The following is a 19153-nucleotide window of genomic DNA, read 5'->3' on the forward strand; positions in this document are numbered from 1 at the left end:
TACATTTGCAAGGAATTTGGGGATTTTATCATCTACAGTCCATAATATCATCAAAAGATCCAGAGGATAAGAGGTAAGCGGCAAGGCAGAAAACCAACATTGAATGCCCGTGACCTTCGATCCCTCAGGCGGCACTGCATTAAAAACAACATCATTGTGTAAAGGATATTACCACGTGGGCTCAGGAACACTTGGGAAAACCATTGTCAGTTAACACAGTTCGTCGCTACACCTGCAAGTGCAAGTTAAAACTCTACGAGGAATACGTGTTCTGTGCTCTGACCAGTCCACATTTCAAATAGTTTTTGGAAATCATGGACGTCACGTCCTCCGGGCCAAAGGGGAAAAGGACCTTCCACATTGTTATCAGCGCAAAGTTCAAAAGCCAGCATCTGTGATGGTATGGGGGTGTGTTAGTGCCCATGGTATGGGTCACTTGCACTTGTGAAGGCACCATTAATGCGTAAAGGTACATACAGGTTTTGGAGCAACATGTGCTGCCACCCGTGCAATGTCTTTTTCAGGGACGTCCCTGCATATTTCAGCAAGACAATGCCAAGCCACATTCTGCTCTACAACAGCGTGGCCTCGTAGTAAAAGAGTGCGGGTACTAGACTGGCCTTCAAAAAATTCAAATGAGCCCTTTAAGATCTGAGTGTTTAAGGATTGAGATGCCAATGATGAAGTGTTCAGTCAGACAGCCTCAGATAAAAACATGACCTGCTGTTTAAATTGAGTCCTGATTGTGTTGCTGTAGCCTTAAAGGCCAACAGGAAGCTGGTGGGTAAATGTCATTTCCTGTGATTCCAGCATGAATGGCCCGAAGCAGCTCAGAGGTCGTTTCTCTCCCTTCCTCTTTCTCCTATTCTTCCCTCCATCGCTCTGTTCTATCACTCTGTCACAAGTTTCCGCTCCACATTTTCTCCTATTCTTTCCTTCTTCCTGACTGATGCACTGACTTTATTTCCCATCTCCCCCTGCCAGTCCCGACCCACAGTGCTTTCCGAAACATTTGTGTCACTCACCGTGTTCCCCAGCCGGTTCCTCCAGGACTTCCACAGCAGGCCGTCCCGGCTGTAGTTGAGGCGGTAAGCTCGGGCGAACTCGTTGCCGGAGTACCTGGCGTATCGTCCCTGAGTCCCGACCACCGTCAGGAAAATCAGCCTGCCCAGGTCCACCTGAACAACACAGCAACAGGTTTCTGTCAAGAACCCCCATGTTCACCTACAGACAATAGTTTGACTGTTGACACAATTTATCTAATGTCACAAGTATCTTTGGGGCGTCACAACAACTTAAAACTCACCAAGTTTACTTTGTGAAAACATCATATTTTGTGTTTGTACCTTTGTTAAATAATACTTTAATCCTATCAAAGATATAATATGTAACATTGCCACCTCAAAAGGTCCAATGTGTAGGAATTTCTCCCATCTAGCGTTGAGATCATATATCGCAATCAACTCTCTCACACCACGTAGTTCAAATTACGTATTACAGCTACGGTAGCCTTCACGCTTCAAAAAGCCGGTCTTTTGCTTTTTTCAATATCCTTTTTCTTTTTCTGGGCAAAGAAGAAGACTCCTGTTCCTGAAACTTGGATTTTGAATACGTGCATGAGGTGGAGTGGCAATCGGGAGAGTCAAGAATTTTCCCGGTGGGCCGGTAGTGTTTCGAGGCCACTCCAGCCGGTCTCATCACCCGCTCCGGCCGCCGCTGCCCGCTGGTCAAACTAACCTGTACGGCGGGCCGCAGCAGCCTCTTATTTCTGAACATTCATCTCTCCCCCGTAAAGTATGGTCCTCCATGTTTCCTTCTTCAAACTTGCCGGGGCTGGGAAGCTACGATACCCATTAGCAGCATTAGCAGCACCTGTGAGTTTATCACGCGACAGTGAATACGCCAAAGGCGGAGCAGTATGTCCTGTATGTCCCTTACCGGCTAACATATTTCAAGATGGCGCATGAATATGGAGCGTCTACCCCAGTTCATGTGAATGCAAATGTAAAATTTCAAGCCCAAAGGAATACTTGGAATTGATGGTGGTGGTAAATATTCATGAAAAAGGACAAGTTTGGGAACGGGCAACACAGATTTTGATAATGAACAACTAAACACGTTACACACTGGACCTTTAAGAAATGTCTAAAAATTAGTAGGCCTATATATATTTTGTTGAGTTATATAGTTACATTATCCCATTATACATTATTTTTACCGGTTTAAATCAGGGTGTGTTTGTTTTGTAGAGGGGGAGACCCCTGCGGATACAACTCCCATGATGCCACGTCACCAAACTGCATTTTTTTGTTTTTAATTGAGAGAACCCTAATGGCAGAAAATCACATACAGTTTTGTACATTTAAGTGCTTAGTCAAAGGCAGTTGGACTTGCTGTGGATTTTTCCACCTCTTTAGTTTATTACTTTGCACTTCTGGATATCCTCTGACCTAAACGACTGAGAATCCTCACAGACACTGAAACTCTGTAACTGTCAAACCCATACGGGCACATGACTGAACATGTTTAAGTTTCTTTCTTTAAAGCACGGAGCAGACACAAACCTGCAGGTACTGACTGTCTGAAGGCTCCAGCTGTCCCTCAGGACACCAGGCGCCGTCTCCCTCCTCACGATTCAACCTGCAAACACACACACGCACACAGCACACATACACACACCAGTTAATACAGAGCGTCTGCACATCCTGGGAACGTTTGATAATGTTGATGTGTGTTGAGCTGCACGCATCGGGTCACATGCAGGCGGCTGTGCTCGTCTACCAATCGGAAGGAACCAATCACATCACTCTGTAAGTCAAACTGACCTGGCGTACTGAGGTCCCGTGGTCTCGTACCATTGGCTGGATGCTGTGATGTCATCGTCTTTGATCCGTCCATCCTCCATGCCCAAGGCATAGCGACAGTGTGCTGAACACACACACACACACACAACATAATCACAATGACACCCAAACATTTAAAAACACACATTTTATGTGTATGTGTGTGTGTGTGTGTGCGTGTGCGTGTGTGTGCACGTGTACCAGGGTCGATCTGTCCGTAGGCTGCTGTGGCTTGAAGGATCAGCAGCAAGAAGAGGTGCATGATGGTCCGCCGATCACACCAACACACACGCTACATCTCTGAGAGAGAGAGAGAGAGAGAGAGAGAGAGAGAGAGAGAGAGAGAGAGAGAGAGAGAGATGTTTAATCATGAATTACAATTTATAGGATTGTTTGTGGTTGTTTGTCCTCTGTCACTGTGTTAAGAGCTGGTAAAACAATAAAGTTGTTTAAAAAGGTGATTAACCATCTGTGATCACGATCCAGACAGCCGAAAACAGAATGAAAACAATGGCTGTTGGAAAGAGTTATCACCTCAGAGTGAATTATGCCATGTCCACTTACCAAAGGAAAACAAGTTTCAGGCTGCGTTCAAATCATCCATCGTTTACAATGTTTATACTTAATATGCATCAACCAGAAGAAACATTAATGGAATTATTTCCTGCAGTTTATTTAATTTATAGTTACGTTTTAGTTTATCCAAAGCCACTTACAATAAATGCATTTAACCATGAAGATAACACCTAAAGATAAGGATATATATTTTTAACTGCAATGTCCACACTTTTCTATTTTTATCTTAAAGATCCAATATGTAATATATTTACTGTAATAAATCCAAAAATGACCCCAATGCGTCATCAGACATTAAGGAAACATGCTAAGTTGAAATACTATCTTTTCTGACAACAATGCTAATGCCAGTATTTTCTCCTTTTGAAATTTTCGTTCCGTGATGGAATGTCTGTTTGTGTTTTGGCCTGTGTGTTGGTATCATCTGCCCAGTTTGACAACCAGGCCGGGTTGCCAGATATACATATACCCGTAGAAACGTAAACCCAGCACGCGACAGCTGTAACGTTAGTACAGCTATGAAAGCAGCAAACAAACAAACAGGATCAATGGAGAGACGATTATTACATATTGCACTTTTTATGTTATCTTAGCATTTTTGTGGCCCAAACATAACTAAACCGCAACTGTTTAACGTGTTTAAAAGCCTGACCGTTAAGTTCTGATGTGGGTTCTATTTCCTGCCACCCCTCAGGGCCCCGATTTATGAAACGCTCCTGTGGGTCGTATTAGAGGGCAGAAATAAACGACCGATATTGTCGTATGGTTTGGAGGACTTGTTGAGTTTGTTATTATCCAATAAGATCCACTTAGGCAATCTAACCTATATAAACACAAATAACTGCAGTTCCTTCCAGGCAAAATCCTTATTTAAACACGATTCTGCTGCAAGAGGTCAACTGTTACCCAACTACAGCAGGATGGATGTGTGTGTGTGTGTGTGTGTGTGTGTGTGTGTGTGTGTGTGTGTGTGTGTGTGTGTGTGTGTGTGTGTGTGTGTGTGTGTGTGTGTGATTTCACAATATTTTTGCTGTTGCGGAGCAGTTTATACACACACACACACACACACACACACACACTCACACACACAAACAGCAGCCCACTCATAGAGATTACGCAACACTGAAACACAGACACAGACACACACACACACACACACACACACACACACACACACACACACACACACTTCTCTCTAAGTGTTTGACAAATATACTTTCTTATTTGCAAGTATTAGCAGCGGCTCGCTGTTCTTCTCTTATTCTGGACGTTTTTCAGTCGCTGGAGGAAACAGCTGGACGGGAGAGAGAGTGACCTGAGCACAGACTGGAGAGAGACAGCAGGGTGAGGCTGAGGACTGAGGAGAGAAAGCACAAAGGGAGGAGGAGGAGGAGGAGGGAGACAGAGTGAAGGCAGGAGAAGAAGGAGGGGGAGAAAAGGTTGAGAGGAGAACAATGGACGGAAGGGGAAAGCAGAGAGCGACATACAGAGGTTATAGAGTAACTTAACAGAAGGCTGAAAAAAAATGAAAAAAATAAATCTGTGTTTAGCTCCTCTGACCAGCCACCAGTGACATCCCAGTGTCCTGCAGCACACCTGTACATCACTGCAGCGAGGTGACGAGTCAAACCACTTGAGGTCAGCAAAGACAAGACTTTCCAGGGCTGTTATTAAAGATGGGGCTGGCAGTTTATTCTTCAGGGGTCACTGGGTAAAAAAAAAAAAAATCCATAAAATCCTTTCGGATTAAAGTAGTTCATGTGGTGTGAGAGACTCTCATCACGTCATAATATGACCAACAGATGATTCAGCTCCGAAGAAAAAGAATTGTTCACATAGTTTGAAGTTTTTGAATGCAGACTGGCGTTAAAGACCAGACAGTCACGGAGTCACAGCAGCCTAACAGACAGACAAATGAAACGGATCAGACTGTGACAGAACGGTGCTGAATTTACACTTCATGGAGACAGCAAGTTTCCTGATCCCAGCTCGCTTCAAACTGAAAACAATCTTTCCTTGCCGACATAGATCTCCGTTCTGGCTTCAGGAAGTGAGTTCATTCACTTCAGCCGAGCTGCAGGCGAACGCAGACGTTCACGTTTTTTTCTTCTTCTTCTTTTTCTGGCAACGATTGGACAGAGAGAGAGAGCTTTATGTAATGTGTTGGCTGCAGCTCAGATTCCTGCACCGTTGCTCATCTCTACAGCAAAATGGGAGCACATGAGAGAGAGAGAGAGAGAGAGAGAGAGAGAGAGAAAACATGGAGACAGAGAGAGAGAGAAAGGGAAACATGGAGAAGACAGACAGTAAAAGTGATCAAGAAAAATACTTTTTTTCTCAGTTCAGTCTAAGAGGACGACACAGCAGATATATAAACACCCAGCATCTGTTCCTGTAACTAAAGAAACTGTGGCTTGTTCAAGTCCTCGTACAGTACTTCTCCGAACCATCACAAAATGATTCTCATGTTTTCTGACCTGTGACCTCTCTGGTTACTGTGTGGTTAAGCATTTAGGGCCACAGGGACACAGGTATTTTTGAAAAGAAGTTTTGTTTCTTTTTTTTGTATCCTCTTTCTTTCTCAAAAAAATAAATCCCATCCACACAAGCCGTTTGGATTTAACCGTTTTAAAAAACATCTCTGTGCAAAAAAACACAAATGAACCGCTAACCCTGAATATAACTTTTGGGTGAAAACTTGTTTTCATGGATATTATACCTGAATAATCACTTCATTAAAAAAAATAAAACAAACAGGAAATAGACAGTGAAACGAATCAGTAGTTGCATAATTTTCTCGGCTTTGCTTTTCCTCGATCTTCGCCTCCTCTTCTTTGTCTTCTCTGTCTCCCTTCCTCCCTCCTTATCTCCTCCCTCGTCCCTCCCTCTGTCCTCCTTCTCCTCCTCCTCCCTCCTGCTTTATCTCCTCCTCCCTCCGTCAGAACAAACTGGGGCCAAAAGCCTCAACATTCCTAACAGTCAACGCAACCCAGAGCTCTCTCGATCGCTCTCTTTCTCTCTCGGTGTCTGTGTTCTCCCGCTCACACAAACACACAGGAATCTCTCTCTCTCTCTCTCTCTCTCTCTCTCTCTCTCTCTCTCTCTCTCTCTCTCTCTCTCTCTCTCTCTCTCTCTCTCTCTCTCTCTCTCTCTCTCTCTCTCTCTCTCTCTCTCTCTCTCTCTCTCTCTCTCTCTCTCTCTCTCTCTGAGGGGTGAATGAGACAGAGTTCACTGAGAGCAGAACAGGAGAACACAATAGAGTAGAGTAGAAATAGACTGTTTGCTGAATCCATCTTTAACATAAAAACTCAGATGTTTTTTTAACCATTAATCGTTGTTCAATCCGACTGAACGCCATTGTAAATCTTAGAATAGATCACAAAGTAGGGCTGCTCGACTGCTTGACTTTTGGACAGATGTTGGAATTATTGAACTCAAAACAAAGTGAAACTGTTCATTAAATCAACAGTGAAAACACCTAGAAATGTGAAATTTCTCTTGATACTTTTCCCATTTCAACTTTTGTTTTTCTCCATTCAGAACACAAGACAAAGGAAGAGTTTACAGGCAAAATGCAATGTGCAAAATAATCGTTTTTCTCGATTAGTCTGTTTTTGTGATCGTTGGAAGCGGAAATTGTAATCGCGATTACAATTTCGATAAATTGCAAGGCCCTATCCCAAAGTTTACAATTTTGGGGAAATGTAGCAAAATCGACTGAGTTTTGGATAATCATATGCAGGAACTTGCAGGTGTAAACTTCAGGTAGATTAGAACTTTAATGGTTTAGCACATAATTGTAGAGATGGAGAATAAAATGAGTGTGGCAGCGTTTACTTTCCACAGATAGGTAGTCAGATAGTTATCTGATATGAGAAAGTGTGAATGCAACGTAGTAGGTTGAGATGCATTTTAGCCAGATATAGAAAAGCTATAAATGCATATATATAATATTTACTCCTCCCAACTGCGACTTTATTGTCAAGCTTGGGCACAGTTCACGATTTCAGTTACCCGAGTGAAGGGATGATATTTTTTTTTTCTTAGGCCGATATTAAGACGATTTGAACTAACTTACTATCAGAACTAAGATGTTATAAAAAAAATAATAAGTCCCTTTAATCAGCACTAGTGACGGATGAATTTGCCGTCTCTTTTCCATGGATCTGACAATGCTCACCCAAACTTTGCTCTGCGCTCCAAAAGAGTACATACATAATAACATATAATATATATATACATTATACATATTATCGGAATTGTGATATTAACCCTCCTGTTGTCCTCAGATCAAATTTGACCCATTTTCGACAAGTTTCTCCAAGTTTTCTCCAAGTTTCAACCAAATTTTCAAAAGAAAATAACGTGGATGGCTCCCTACAACGCTCTTCACAAGTTTTATTCAATTTCAATTTCCTGATATCTGTAGACATGTGCTACAGTAGCTAGCGTTAGCTGCTACATGGCAGGCAGGGACACACTGAACACAGTAGAATTCACACACTGTTCACAGTCACCTGTCATTACCAGAGATAAAAACCTCCTCAACAAACCGAGAGCACAGATGAGTCCGTCTGCAGTGTGTCCCTCTCATGGATGAGACTGTTAAATTTACTACGAGATAGCCAGAGCCAGCAAGTCCCCTGAAATCCGTCCCGTGAGACCGGTTTGTAAGTGTTTGTGGGTCTGTGCCAACCACAAGTTTGGTCATAAATTCTAGGCTGCATGGGAACGGTCTGCGCATACCCTCATGGATATTGATCGATTTAGGTCTGGCAGACCTTCACAGCTGTGCAAAGTACAATTTGCACATATTCCAGAAAGTGATGTGCGTAATAGTCTCGCATTTCCCAACCTTCCTCCACAGCGCTGCGGAGGAGGGTCTGGCTAGTCCACATAAGCATTCTGGGATGGGAGAAAAACGTGCTCTGGTTTATTGGCATTTCTTTAAACCAATCACAATCGTCATGGGCGGCGCTAAGTGCCGGACGGAGCCACGGCGCCTCTGCAAAATAGCCTCGGGAAGGAACTTGTTTTGGTGGAACATGTACGTTGAAACAACATAACACTTTGTCTCACTATTCTCTTGTGTGTGTGTGTGTGTGTGTGTGTGTGTGTGTGTGTGTGTGTGTGTGTGTGTGTGTGTGTGTGTGTGTGCGTGCGTGCGAATGGGGGGGTTGTGTGCCGTGCATACCGCTACACCTCTTGATCATGTTGTTTGTGTGTGTGTACCTGTAATATGAGATGTATTTTATTGCTATTTGTTATCTGTTGTTTTTTTACTAACTGAGCATTGTTTGGTTTTTAAATTGTTGTATTTGTGTTTTCTGTGGGACTACAGATGCAAATTAGCCTAAGGCTAACTCTGGTGCAATGCATTAAATGATTACATTTATGTTTAAATTGCACACTGTCCCTTACAAATAAAACTGAAAATTGAAATTCAAAAGGTTGTTTTAGTCGTGCAACAGAAAACTCAGATTGGACAGATAGTCTAGCTAGCTGTCTGGATTCACCCTGCAGAGATCTGAGGAGCAGTTAACCATAGTCCTCAGAAATCCACCGGAGGTTAGAACGTCAAAACAAAGATAGAGGAAGGGGACGGACATCTGGCCGAAATGAGGGACACCCAGCGGCACCAGAACAATCCCTGAAATGAAACGTTGTGGATACAGACCATGTGTGTAATGGACGTTACCCACTTATAATGTTGCGTGTAATGACAAACTGTCACTAAAGTCTCCCAGTTAACTGCAAACAGCAAATTGTAACGGAGATAAAATAAACAATTTTCTTAAGATTATTTTAGGCCTCTATTTCTGACAGGCCAGCTTAGACTTGAAAGAGGAGTTGAATGACATGCAGCAATAAGCCGCAGGTTGGAGTTGAACCCGTGGCCACTGCGTCAAGGACTAAGCCTCTTTAAATGAGCGCGCACTCTACCAGGTGAGTGACCCCATTTTGCGCCCATTTGCACATTAATATCTTATTAAAACCTAACTGGACTTATATAGTGCTTTTCTAGTCTCAACGACTACTCAAAGCGCTTTTACATTGTACAGGAACCATTCACCATCCCCACACTGTGGCTGCCGTACAAGGTGCCACCTGCTCATCAGATAATCAGTCACACACATTTACACTCAACTCGGGGTTCAGTGTCTTGCCCAAGGACACTTCGACATGGGACTGCAGGGCCAAGGATTGAACCACCAACCTTCCAATTGGCAGGCAACCGCTCTACCACTGAGCCACAGAAGATATTATAGTAAGTGTTTTCACAGGCTGAGTGGTTCTAATCGTGATAGGTAAACTCATTGTGACACAAGAACTCAGTGGAGGAACTCTGTTACTTTTGCGGCAGTGGAATCATTTGTTTAAATCTCCTGTTTTCTCGCCATATCTGTTTGTTAACAGCTCTCAGGTGGACGTTTTTAGCTTTCGCTCGTGTAGCATTCGGGGTAAAACTACACACGTGCATCAGTCAAATGCCCAGAAATGCAAGTGTAACCTAAGAGCACGTGATGGCTGCGAGGTCTGAACCGGAGCAGAGCAGCAGATGGTTTAAAAAGAGCTGCTGGTATCTGAAGAATGTGAGGAGCGCTTGATTTAACATGTAGAGATTTAAGATGACAGCTAAGGTGAGCGTTATCAAACACACCTAAAACCTGAATGAAGAATGACATAGCCCAGTTGTGTGGTTCATGGAGGTTTTCAGAGAGATTTTGACCTGAAAACCTTTTCACACCTATATCTATTTAACTTGTCAGCAGATTAAAGACGGCAAGTAAGATCTTGCAGTCTCACATTAAAGAGTAAATGAAATTAATACGCGCAAACATTTTTTATTTTTAAAACTTCTGAACGAGACTTTATCTCTCCAGTAACTCAGATGTCGAACAACTCAAGACCGCTCGACTCGGAATACGGGCCCCAAAAACATGAATGTCTCTCTCACACACACACACACACACACACACACACACACACACACACACACACACACACACACACACACACACACACACACACACACACACACACACACACACACACACACACACACACACACACACACACACACACACACAATCTTTGTGGGGACTTGTCATTGACATAATGCATTCCCTAGCCCCTTACCCTAACCATCACAACTAAATGCCTAAACTTAACCCTTACCCTAACCTAATTCTAACCCTAATCCTAAAACCAAGTCTTAAGCCTCAAACAGCCCTTTAAAAGTTGTGGGGTCCAGTATTTTGGCCCCACAAAGCTGTCCGGACCCCACAAGTATACCGTATTCCCGTTTTTTGGACCCCACGAATGTAGTTAAACAAGATACACACACACGCAGGGACTGCTCGACTTGGAATAAGGGCACCAAAGACATTAATGACACACACACACACACACACACACACACACACACACACACACACACATATGCAGGGTATCATAACTCCGTCAGCGGTGGGTGGAGGGAGCAGAGCAGCTCATCTCTCTCTGGATTCTCTGTGAGGCAGAGTTACAAATCACTAAGCAGAACTAACATTTGTTTCATTGATGAGTTCGGTGACTTTATGGATGACCCTTAGATTTCTACAAACACGTGTAAAAAGTTCACCCAAAAACAATATAAGCTTTAAAATAGTTCTCAACTCCTCATGCTCTCAATGGTCCCATGAAAAGTTTCTATCAAATGACTTCTTCGCGTTAAAACATCAACCCCAGGCAGATGCCTTACCAAAAACTATATGTAAATACCATTCTTTTCACTGGTAGTCTCAATAGTTATTACAGGTAATTTAAGACCACTGAATGAAAAATGACAGAGCTGTTGTTTAGTGTTCCTCATCTGAGCCTCACATGCCTGTAACGGACCCACCGTGTGGTGTCTTAATGGTTTAAATCACATTATCATTCACACTCATCTGTAATCTGCTCCTTCCACTCGAACCACAGGGACTATCTGCACGCACACACACTTCTCCAGAAGCCATTTTGACTGTTTTGTGTGTTTTGGAGTTTACCAGTGTGACTCAAGTGGTGTTTATATAAAAGGCATCATGAGAGCATCATCAGTCAGATTATAGCCTGATACCACTTTATATAGCGACTTCGTTCAAAACCTTTTTTAGTAAACTCTGTGTACACAAACAATGTTCTCAACGCTGGAGTTCATGTGTAGAGCCCCTGGTGATACTTGGAGCAAAGTTTCATGTAGTGTTGAGTCTTCTTAGTGGTTTAAAAATAGTGATTTTGATGCTATCATAGTAGTGCCCCTAGCTCTCGGATTCAAAAGGCCATTTGACCGAAAACGAGAATACAGTCTATCTTAAAAGTGGCGTTTCCGGCCTAATTATGCTTTTAAAAAAAAGTTTGACTCAGGTACATTCACAAAAAGACCCTATGTTGCATTTTGGCAAGAGTTACGCATTAAGGAATTAAATGTCTTTGGAAATGTTTATCTAAACGTCTGAAGGACTTCACTGGAAGGGAGGTTGCGGTTTCACCTTTTTCTGCTGCAAAACATGCAAAATACGATGTGTTAAAAAGTTCCATCGCTGGCAGAAATCTCAGAGAAACATCACTTTATTGGCTCCAGGTTGAGCTGGAGAGATTTTAGAGGAGATCTGGATCTAATGCCGTATAGATATCGGGATGGGACCAATTATCTTTTATTGGAAAGCAAGAGTGCTCACTTGCGCTGAGATCCAGTTTGACGTCATCTTGTTAACTTTTAGTCTCCAGAGTGCACTGAGGGCACAGCAGCGGCGCGTCAACACCTTTTTAGACTGGGCTGGCCCAGGTGGGGCAATGACTTCCTGTATGCAAGCGGGGTATAAAGTGCATACAATATGTTCCAGCCTTGTATAACCAAAATGGCATATGAATACCACGCCAATTTCTTAAGTCATTTCGTGCTTTATGACTACTCATTTTTTATGATGTCATTTCATGCCGTTTAGTCTCTATTGAAATATATTGTGATGAGGTATAAAGAGTGACAAAGTCTGCGTAGGGAGGAGGTCAGGGTCGATGGATGCTTCAATCAAACACAGGACCTTCACCCCAGGAAACACATTTGTGTCCCATGTGAAACCAAAAGTCAATGCTTACGTACAGAACTTAATTTACATAACAAACATACTTATTTTTATCCAAACCACAACCTCGTCACAACCCGCAACGAAAATGTCTAACTTGAGAAACGTAGATTTTCAGGGTTCTATCAGTAAGGGCCAATGCCAAAATTTCAAGGAACGGCAAGAAACTGGGATGTTTTTGAACAAATTAAGGTTGTAATTTGCGATAATTTGCGTCACGTCCTGCCTCCTGCACGCTCTACCCAGACCCCACCCCTCGCCTAAACCAAACGGAGAATTTAAGTGAGAACACGTCCTGTTGTGGGCTATATTTGTGAAAGTGAAACTCTGGACAATGTCCGGACCTGAGAAAACAGCTCAGGTGAGTTTGTGAAGAAATATAAACCTGACAGCAGCAGCAGGAGCGTGCTGGACCTGGATACATGCTGGTTGTTGTTACAGGGCAAATACACTCCCACACTTCTACTGACAATACACTGCACTGCTCATGAAACTGTGAATACATCCTGAAACCCAAAATGACCTGCGGACAGAGTGATAAAAAGGAAAAAACTGCTATACTTCAGCCGTAGAATGATCCTGTCTCTCAGCAGTGAGAAACTATTTCTCCATCTCCCATAGCTTTGTTGTTGGCTATGTTTGGTGAGTGAACAGAGCTGTCAGCTCTCACAGTCTGAGCCAAACACTGAGCAGCGGCTGCTGTTGTGAAATCGCTCTGAGACTCTCTGTAGCTGCAGGCTGCTCTCAGTCTGTTCAAGAGACAATAAATCAGCTTTTAACTGCTTCAAATCACAAACCTGAAGCTGTGAAAGACGCCTGCAGGGGGCTGATACCATCAGTCGTCAGCGACTTTGATTTTATTGGATTTGGAACTGAAACATCCCAATTAATTGTCTTCTATAGCTTGATTATCTTTAACCATAAAAAGGGGAATTTCTGTATTTTTCCAAACTGGAACCTATTTTCCTATATCCCTTTTTTTCCAATGTGAACAAAAATCTTTTAAATGAGTCCAGCGTTGAGCGCAAGAGCTGTAGCCAGCAGCCACGAACCAAACTGCGATGTAACCCTATGGGGCAAAAGTGCACCATCGATTTCTGTTCACTAAAAGTACTAAAAGTGCTGTTTTTGTCAATCAATAGAAGTGTGGTAACTGATGAGGGGATTTTATTCACTGAAATCAGTTCAACAGGCCAACGCGTCCTCAAAGGGTTCGTATGATTTAGTACGAAAACGTATGCACCATTCGTATGATATCCTACGAAATTACGGAGACCGCCGGTCGGTCACATGACAGTTAAGTTTAGCAGCCTTTACAGTTAAATTTAGCTGACAAAAGTTGACTGTGACCCGGGTACCGGTGACCGTGAGATGCCAGTCCTTTCAGAGGCCCTGACAGTTAAATTTAGCCGACGTGCGCTTGCGAGACTCACAATGACTTATAAAGATACATAACAGCTACAAGTGTATGCACTATACAGGATTTACCCTATTATACTTTATTAACAGGAATTGATAGGTCACACAGCAAACAGCTAGGGCTGTGCTCGATTGAAGAAATTCTTAGTCGACCAACACTCATTCAATTGTACTGACTAATCGATTAGTTGATTTAATCGACAGATCTGTAAATCTTAGTTTCTCCGCAAAGAGTCATGCAAAAGCACCACTTTAATTCTTGTGTTTACCAGAGATGTGCTCGTACGTTTCTTGGAAATAAGTCATTCAGCGTGAAAAAAGCATCAGACATGACTAATCGACTAAAGAAATCTAACTTGACTAAGACCAAAACAACCGATTAGTTGACTAATCGAGTAAGAGGGAGCAGCCCTACAAACAGCCACGGAGAAATAGTCTATAAACAAAGTATCAGGCTGTCTTTGAGATTTCACACGAACAACGGTTAAAGTTACTCAGGCTACCGAAGAATACATTAGAAAGAATATACTTTTAGAGACCCACCCAAAATCACGTTTTCAGGGGAGCACATGTCTTATTAAGGGGAGCCGAGCTCCCCCTAGCCCCCCCGTAGTTCGCACCCTGCCATCACAGTTAAATTTAGCCGACAAAAGGTGACTGTCCTGCGGTGTCAGCACAGTCAAGTTTAGGCACCAAAACAACACAAACACCTGTTTCCTGGTTGAAACTCTTTTGTTGCATTTACAGCAATAAATAGGTGGAATACATTCGAATTACCGTGAATTATACTTTTCGAAGCAATATGTATGAATGGTTCATGAGAACATTGTGAACAGGTTGATCCACAGAGTTTTACTTCAGTTTTAAAAAATGTGTCCGTTCACTGCCATCTTACCTGACAACCAATCATTCAACACTCTCCACAAATCACACCATGTTGCTGCTCAGCCCAAAGTTACATCTCATAGACAACAAGTACAAGAGTTTATAATAACTTTTAGAACTTTACGAACTGAAAGAAGTGAGATAAGAAAGTCTGAGAACACAGACGAGACTGAGAAAGAAGGGTTTACTCAAGAGAAGTTTGTGTTTAGAGGTTCGAAACTGTCAGCCGTCCGTTCGTACGGAGCATGAAAATAACCCAAAGAGGTGGAGAGGTCAGCAACACACACACACACACACACATACACACATACACACACACACACACACACACACACACACACACACACACACACACACACACACACCCTAAACTGACTTACAATATGTAATGCTCAAGCTACAGTAACAGACACTGTTGACAGTTAACTGACAGGTGAAACTTGCCTGAATGGGGTTAAACTGACTGCAAACACTTTAAAACACGCAGGAGGAGTTAAACACAGACACCTTTTGTTCCTTTGGGAAGTCAGAATGGATACATACTAGCACATTCAACATTACTAGCATTTTCTATTCAACTGCAAGTGCAAACTAGAGCTGCAAAGATGAATCGATTAATCGATTAGTTGTCGACTATTAATTTAATCGCCAGCTATTTTGATAATCGATTAATCGGTTTGAGTCATTTTTTATTAAAAAGATAAAAGGGAAACACTCTGAGTCTAGCTTCTTAAATGTAAATAGTTTCTTCGCTACTGATCCACATTTTCTGACATTTTTTAGACCAAACAACTAATCAATTAATTGAAAAAAAAATTCTGTAGTTGCAGCCCTTCAGTAAACAGTATTCTTGTTGTGATTTCAGTGACTTTCAAGCAGCTAATATGCAACATTTTTTATTATTATCAGCTCTATAAGTAGTGCATATTATCATCATTCATTTTCATTCATTTAGTCTTTCTGTGGCACTTTCAAAGAGTTTACAGTCTGTTATTCTGTTAGTATTTACATATCTTTCAGTCCTGCTATAATCATCTTACAGTGATATTCCCATAATACTCTTATAATAATACTTATAATAACTCACAGTGCATCTGTGGTTCTCTATAGAAAGTTTATGACAGATTAATTGTGTTTCATGGTATTCTCGTGACAATACATTTTATAATCTGTTTTTTTTTAAGTGTCCTATATTGAGTTTATCCTATAATATCCCCTGTAGTATCTCTATAATATTCTTATAGTTCTTATAATCACCTAAACATTCCACACAAAATATTCTTACAGTGGTTTCAGGGCTGGAATTTACCATTATTTTCTTGATTAATCTATTAATTATAGTGAAAAATGTCCATCCTAGTTTCCCAAAGTCCAAGTTGATGTAAAATGTCTTATTTTATCTCTCCAAAACTTAAATATATTTAATTGAATATGATATTAAACATTAAAGAGCAGGAAAACAACATTAAGGAGGCTAAAAAAAACAACAGCATGTTCTGCAATTGTTGTATGGAAAAACAACTTTAAATGGTTAATCGATTCTCAAAATAGTTACAGGTTAGTTTTCTAGTCGCTTAGTCGACTATAATCTCTGCAGCTTTAAGTGGTTTACAATGTATCTTCTATGATATTTCTCTAAATCTGATGTTGCTCTTTGAGTTTTTCTGCAGTTTACCTTTATGGTTTTAAACCATCTGTTAGAGTTGGCAGTGTAATCTGTAACCTGTGTATTAAGGTTGCATAATTTCTCCAAAGATCTCAGATGTCACAGTTAGGCCTCAGCAGCAGCAGAGCTGAGATCTATGGGGTGCCGTTTGTAAAGCGGCTCCCTCTGAAAATAACAGCAACATTTTGTCACATTTAGCTTCAAACAATGTTTAAAAAACTGGTATGAATTTTTAAGGGTCACTTTTTAGCACATTTAGAACAATATTTGTCAACTTAGAGATATTTTAAATAGTTAAATCTAAACATTAAATGTTACACCTAAATGTTAAATTTAAATATAAATCTAAATATTAAATCTAAATATTAAATCTTAATCTAAATCTAAATGTTAAATCTAAATCTAAATGTTAAATCTAAATATTAAATCTAAATCTATATCTAAATGTTAATTCTAAAATATTAAATCTAAATCTAAATCTAAATGTTAAATCTAAATATTAAATCTAAATCTAAATCTAAATGTTAAATATAAATGTTAAATCTAAATCTAAATATACATGTTGAATCTAAATGTTTCGGGTGAAACTAAATATTTAGCTAATATGTAAATTCAAAATACCAGTAACCGGAAGTACCAAAATAAAAGCTTGAGGAGGTCAGTGTGTGTTTATAGTGTCAAATAATGAATAACAAAACATCTCATCCAGGGAAATGGACTCTTGGACATGGATTATCGTGATAATAACTACCTAAATAATAAACACGTTTGGAGAAACTGTATTTGAAGAGTACTTTGAGTTTTTAGTGTCACTTTTATGAAGGGGGCGAGACTTATGACCTGTAGCCACTATAGCCAGCCACGAGGGGGCTCACTTTGACTGATCTGTCATGTTCGCTTGCATGAAGGCCAGCAAGACCCTGACCAGGTACGGTAATGTTGGCCATGGTCACGCTGCGAAAATGTCCAACGAATCGGCGTTAGCCGAGAACATCGGCAGAGCCGTCCTGGCGGCTATTCAAACTTTTTCAACAGCGACAGCAACCGCCTCAAAACATAACCTGTTAAAAGACCAAGGAAAGCAAAGTTTTAGACTACAACCAAGGCACATGTTCTCAAACTTGTGAGATGGTAATGTAAATACTCTTCTAACCCCTAACCCTATTTCTCCAAACGTGTTTATTATTTAGGTAGTTATTATCACGATAATCCATGTCCAAGAGTCCATTTCCCTGGATGAGATGTTTTGTTATTCATTATTTGACACTATAAACACACACTGACCTCCTCGAGCTTTTATTTTGGTACTTACGATTACCGGTATTTTGAATTTGCATGTTAGCTAAATATTTAGTTTCACTTGAAACATTTAGATTCAACATTTAGATTTAGATTTAGATTTAACATTTAGATTTAGATTTAATATTTAGATTTAACATTTAGATTTAGATTTAATATTTAGATTTAACATTTAGATTTAGATTTAATATTTTAGAATTAACATTTAGATATAGATTTAGATTTAATATTTAGATTTAACATTTAGATTTAACATTTAGATTTAGATTAATATTTAATATTTAGATTTAACATTTAGATTTAGATTAAGATTTAACATTTAGATTTAATATTTAGATTTATATTTAAATTTAACATTTAGGTGTAACATTTAATGTTTAGATTTAACTATTTAAAATATCTCTAAGTCGACAAATATTGTTCTAAATGTGCTAAAAAGTGACCCTCAAAAATTCATACCAGTTTTTTAAACATTGTTTGAAGCTAAATGTGACAAAATGTTGCTGTTATTTTCAGAGGGAGCCGCTTTACAAACGGCACCCCATAGATCTCAGCTCTGTTGTCATGCAGTCAAAGTTTCCAGCAGCCTGAACTCTCTTTACTTTCCTGTTTAAGTCAGGTACAACACAGACATATAAGCTGTCAGCGGTTGATTACCTGTCCGCGGTTTCCCTCCGGATCCACAACAGCAGCGAGCTGCTCTCCGGTTTGATCCGTTTTTCTCGGGTCCAGTCCGGCGGCTCGGTGAGTTCAGTTATCGCAGACGGACGGAGGAGCTCACAGGATCATGGTGGAGGAAACTAACGGCGACTTTTTAATCTCTCTGGTGGTTCACTGTCCGACTTGTTTCTCTTTCTTTTATCTCTTCTTCTTCTTGTTTTGCTTCAACAAAGTGCTGGAAGGAGAAGAAAAAAAGAGCTGCACACTCCAAAGAGACGGGAACACACAAAAAAAAGTTGCTGTGTATTTACATCACATCCCGTTTCCGAGGAGAAGGAGGAGGAGGAGGAGGAGGAGGAGGAGGAGGAAGGCAACATGAGCCCCCTGAGTGTCTGACATCTGAGAACTTGGAGGAAATCCGCAGTAGGGCCCTACGAAGGGAACTACGGAGGGTAGGTGGGACGTTTCCACTTCCTAGTCTCGCTTTCCAACAGTTTACATTACATTACATTACATGTCATTTAGCTGACTCTTTTATCCAAAGCGACTTAAAATTGCTATATATGCATACTGTCTATGTATATATGTCATAGGCCGCACGCCTCTGGAGCAACTATGGGTTAAGTCCAGTGGTGTAGTCTAATGTATTGTAGTGGGTAGGCCTATACTGTACTGTATATTGGCCAGAATCTGCATTT

General features: G+C 41.0%; 1 protein-coding gene across 1 annotated transcript in view; it reads right to left on the reverse strand.

Moving 5' to 3' along the window:
* Positions 1–18805, reverse strand: part of ddr2l (discoidin domain receptor family, member 2, like) — a 41114-nt gene extending 22309 nt beyond the window's left edge. Inside the window, exons 1-5 of the mRNA XM_028577390.1 lie at positions 18453–18805; positions 3045–3143; positions 2826–2928; positions 2565–2640; positions 1026–1178 (exon numbers count right to left, since the gene is read on the reverse strand). Of these exons, the coding sequence (XP_028433191.1) occupies positions 1026–1178; positions 2565–2640; positions 2826–2928; positions 3045–3105 (393 nt within the window). The 5' untranslated portion in view covers positions 3106–3143; positions 18453–18805. The remainder of the gene's footprint in view (positions 1–1025; positions 1179–2564; positions 2641–2825; positions 2929–3044; positions 3144–18452) is intronic.
* Positions 18806–19153: the final 348 nt, after the last annotated feature.

This window comes from Perca flavescens, chromosome 5 (genome assembly GCF_004354835.1).
Source record: "Perca flavescens isolate YP-PL-M2 chromosome 5, PFLA_1.0, whole genome shotgun sequence".
NCBI lineage: Eukaryota > Metazoa > Chordata > Actinopteri > Perciformes > Percidae > Perca > Perca flavescens.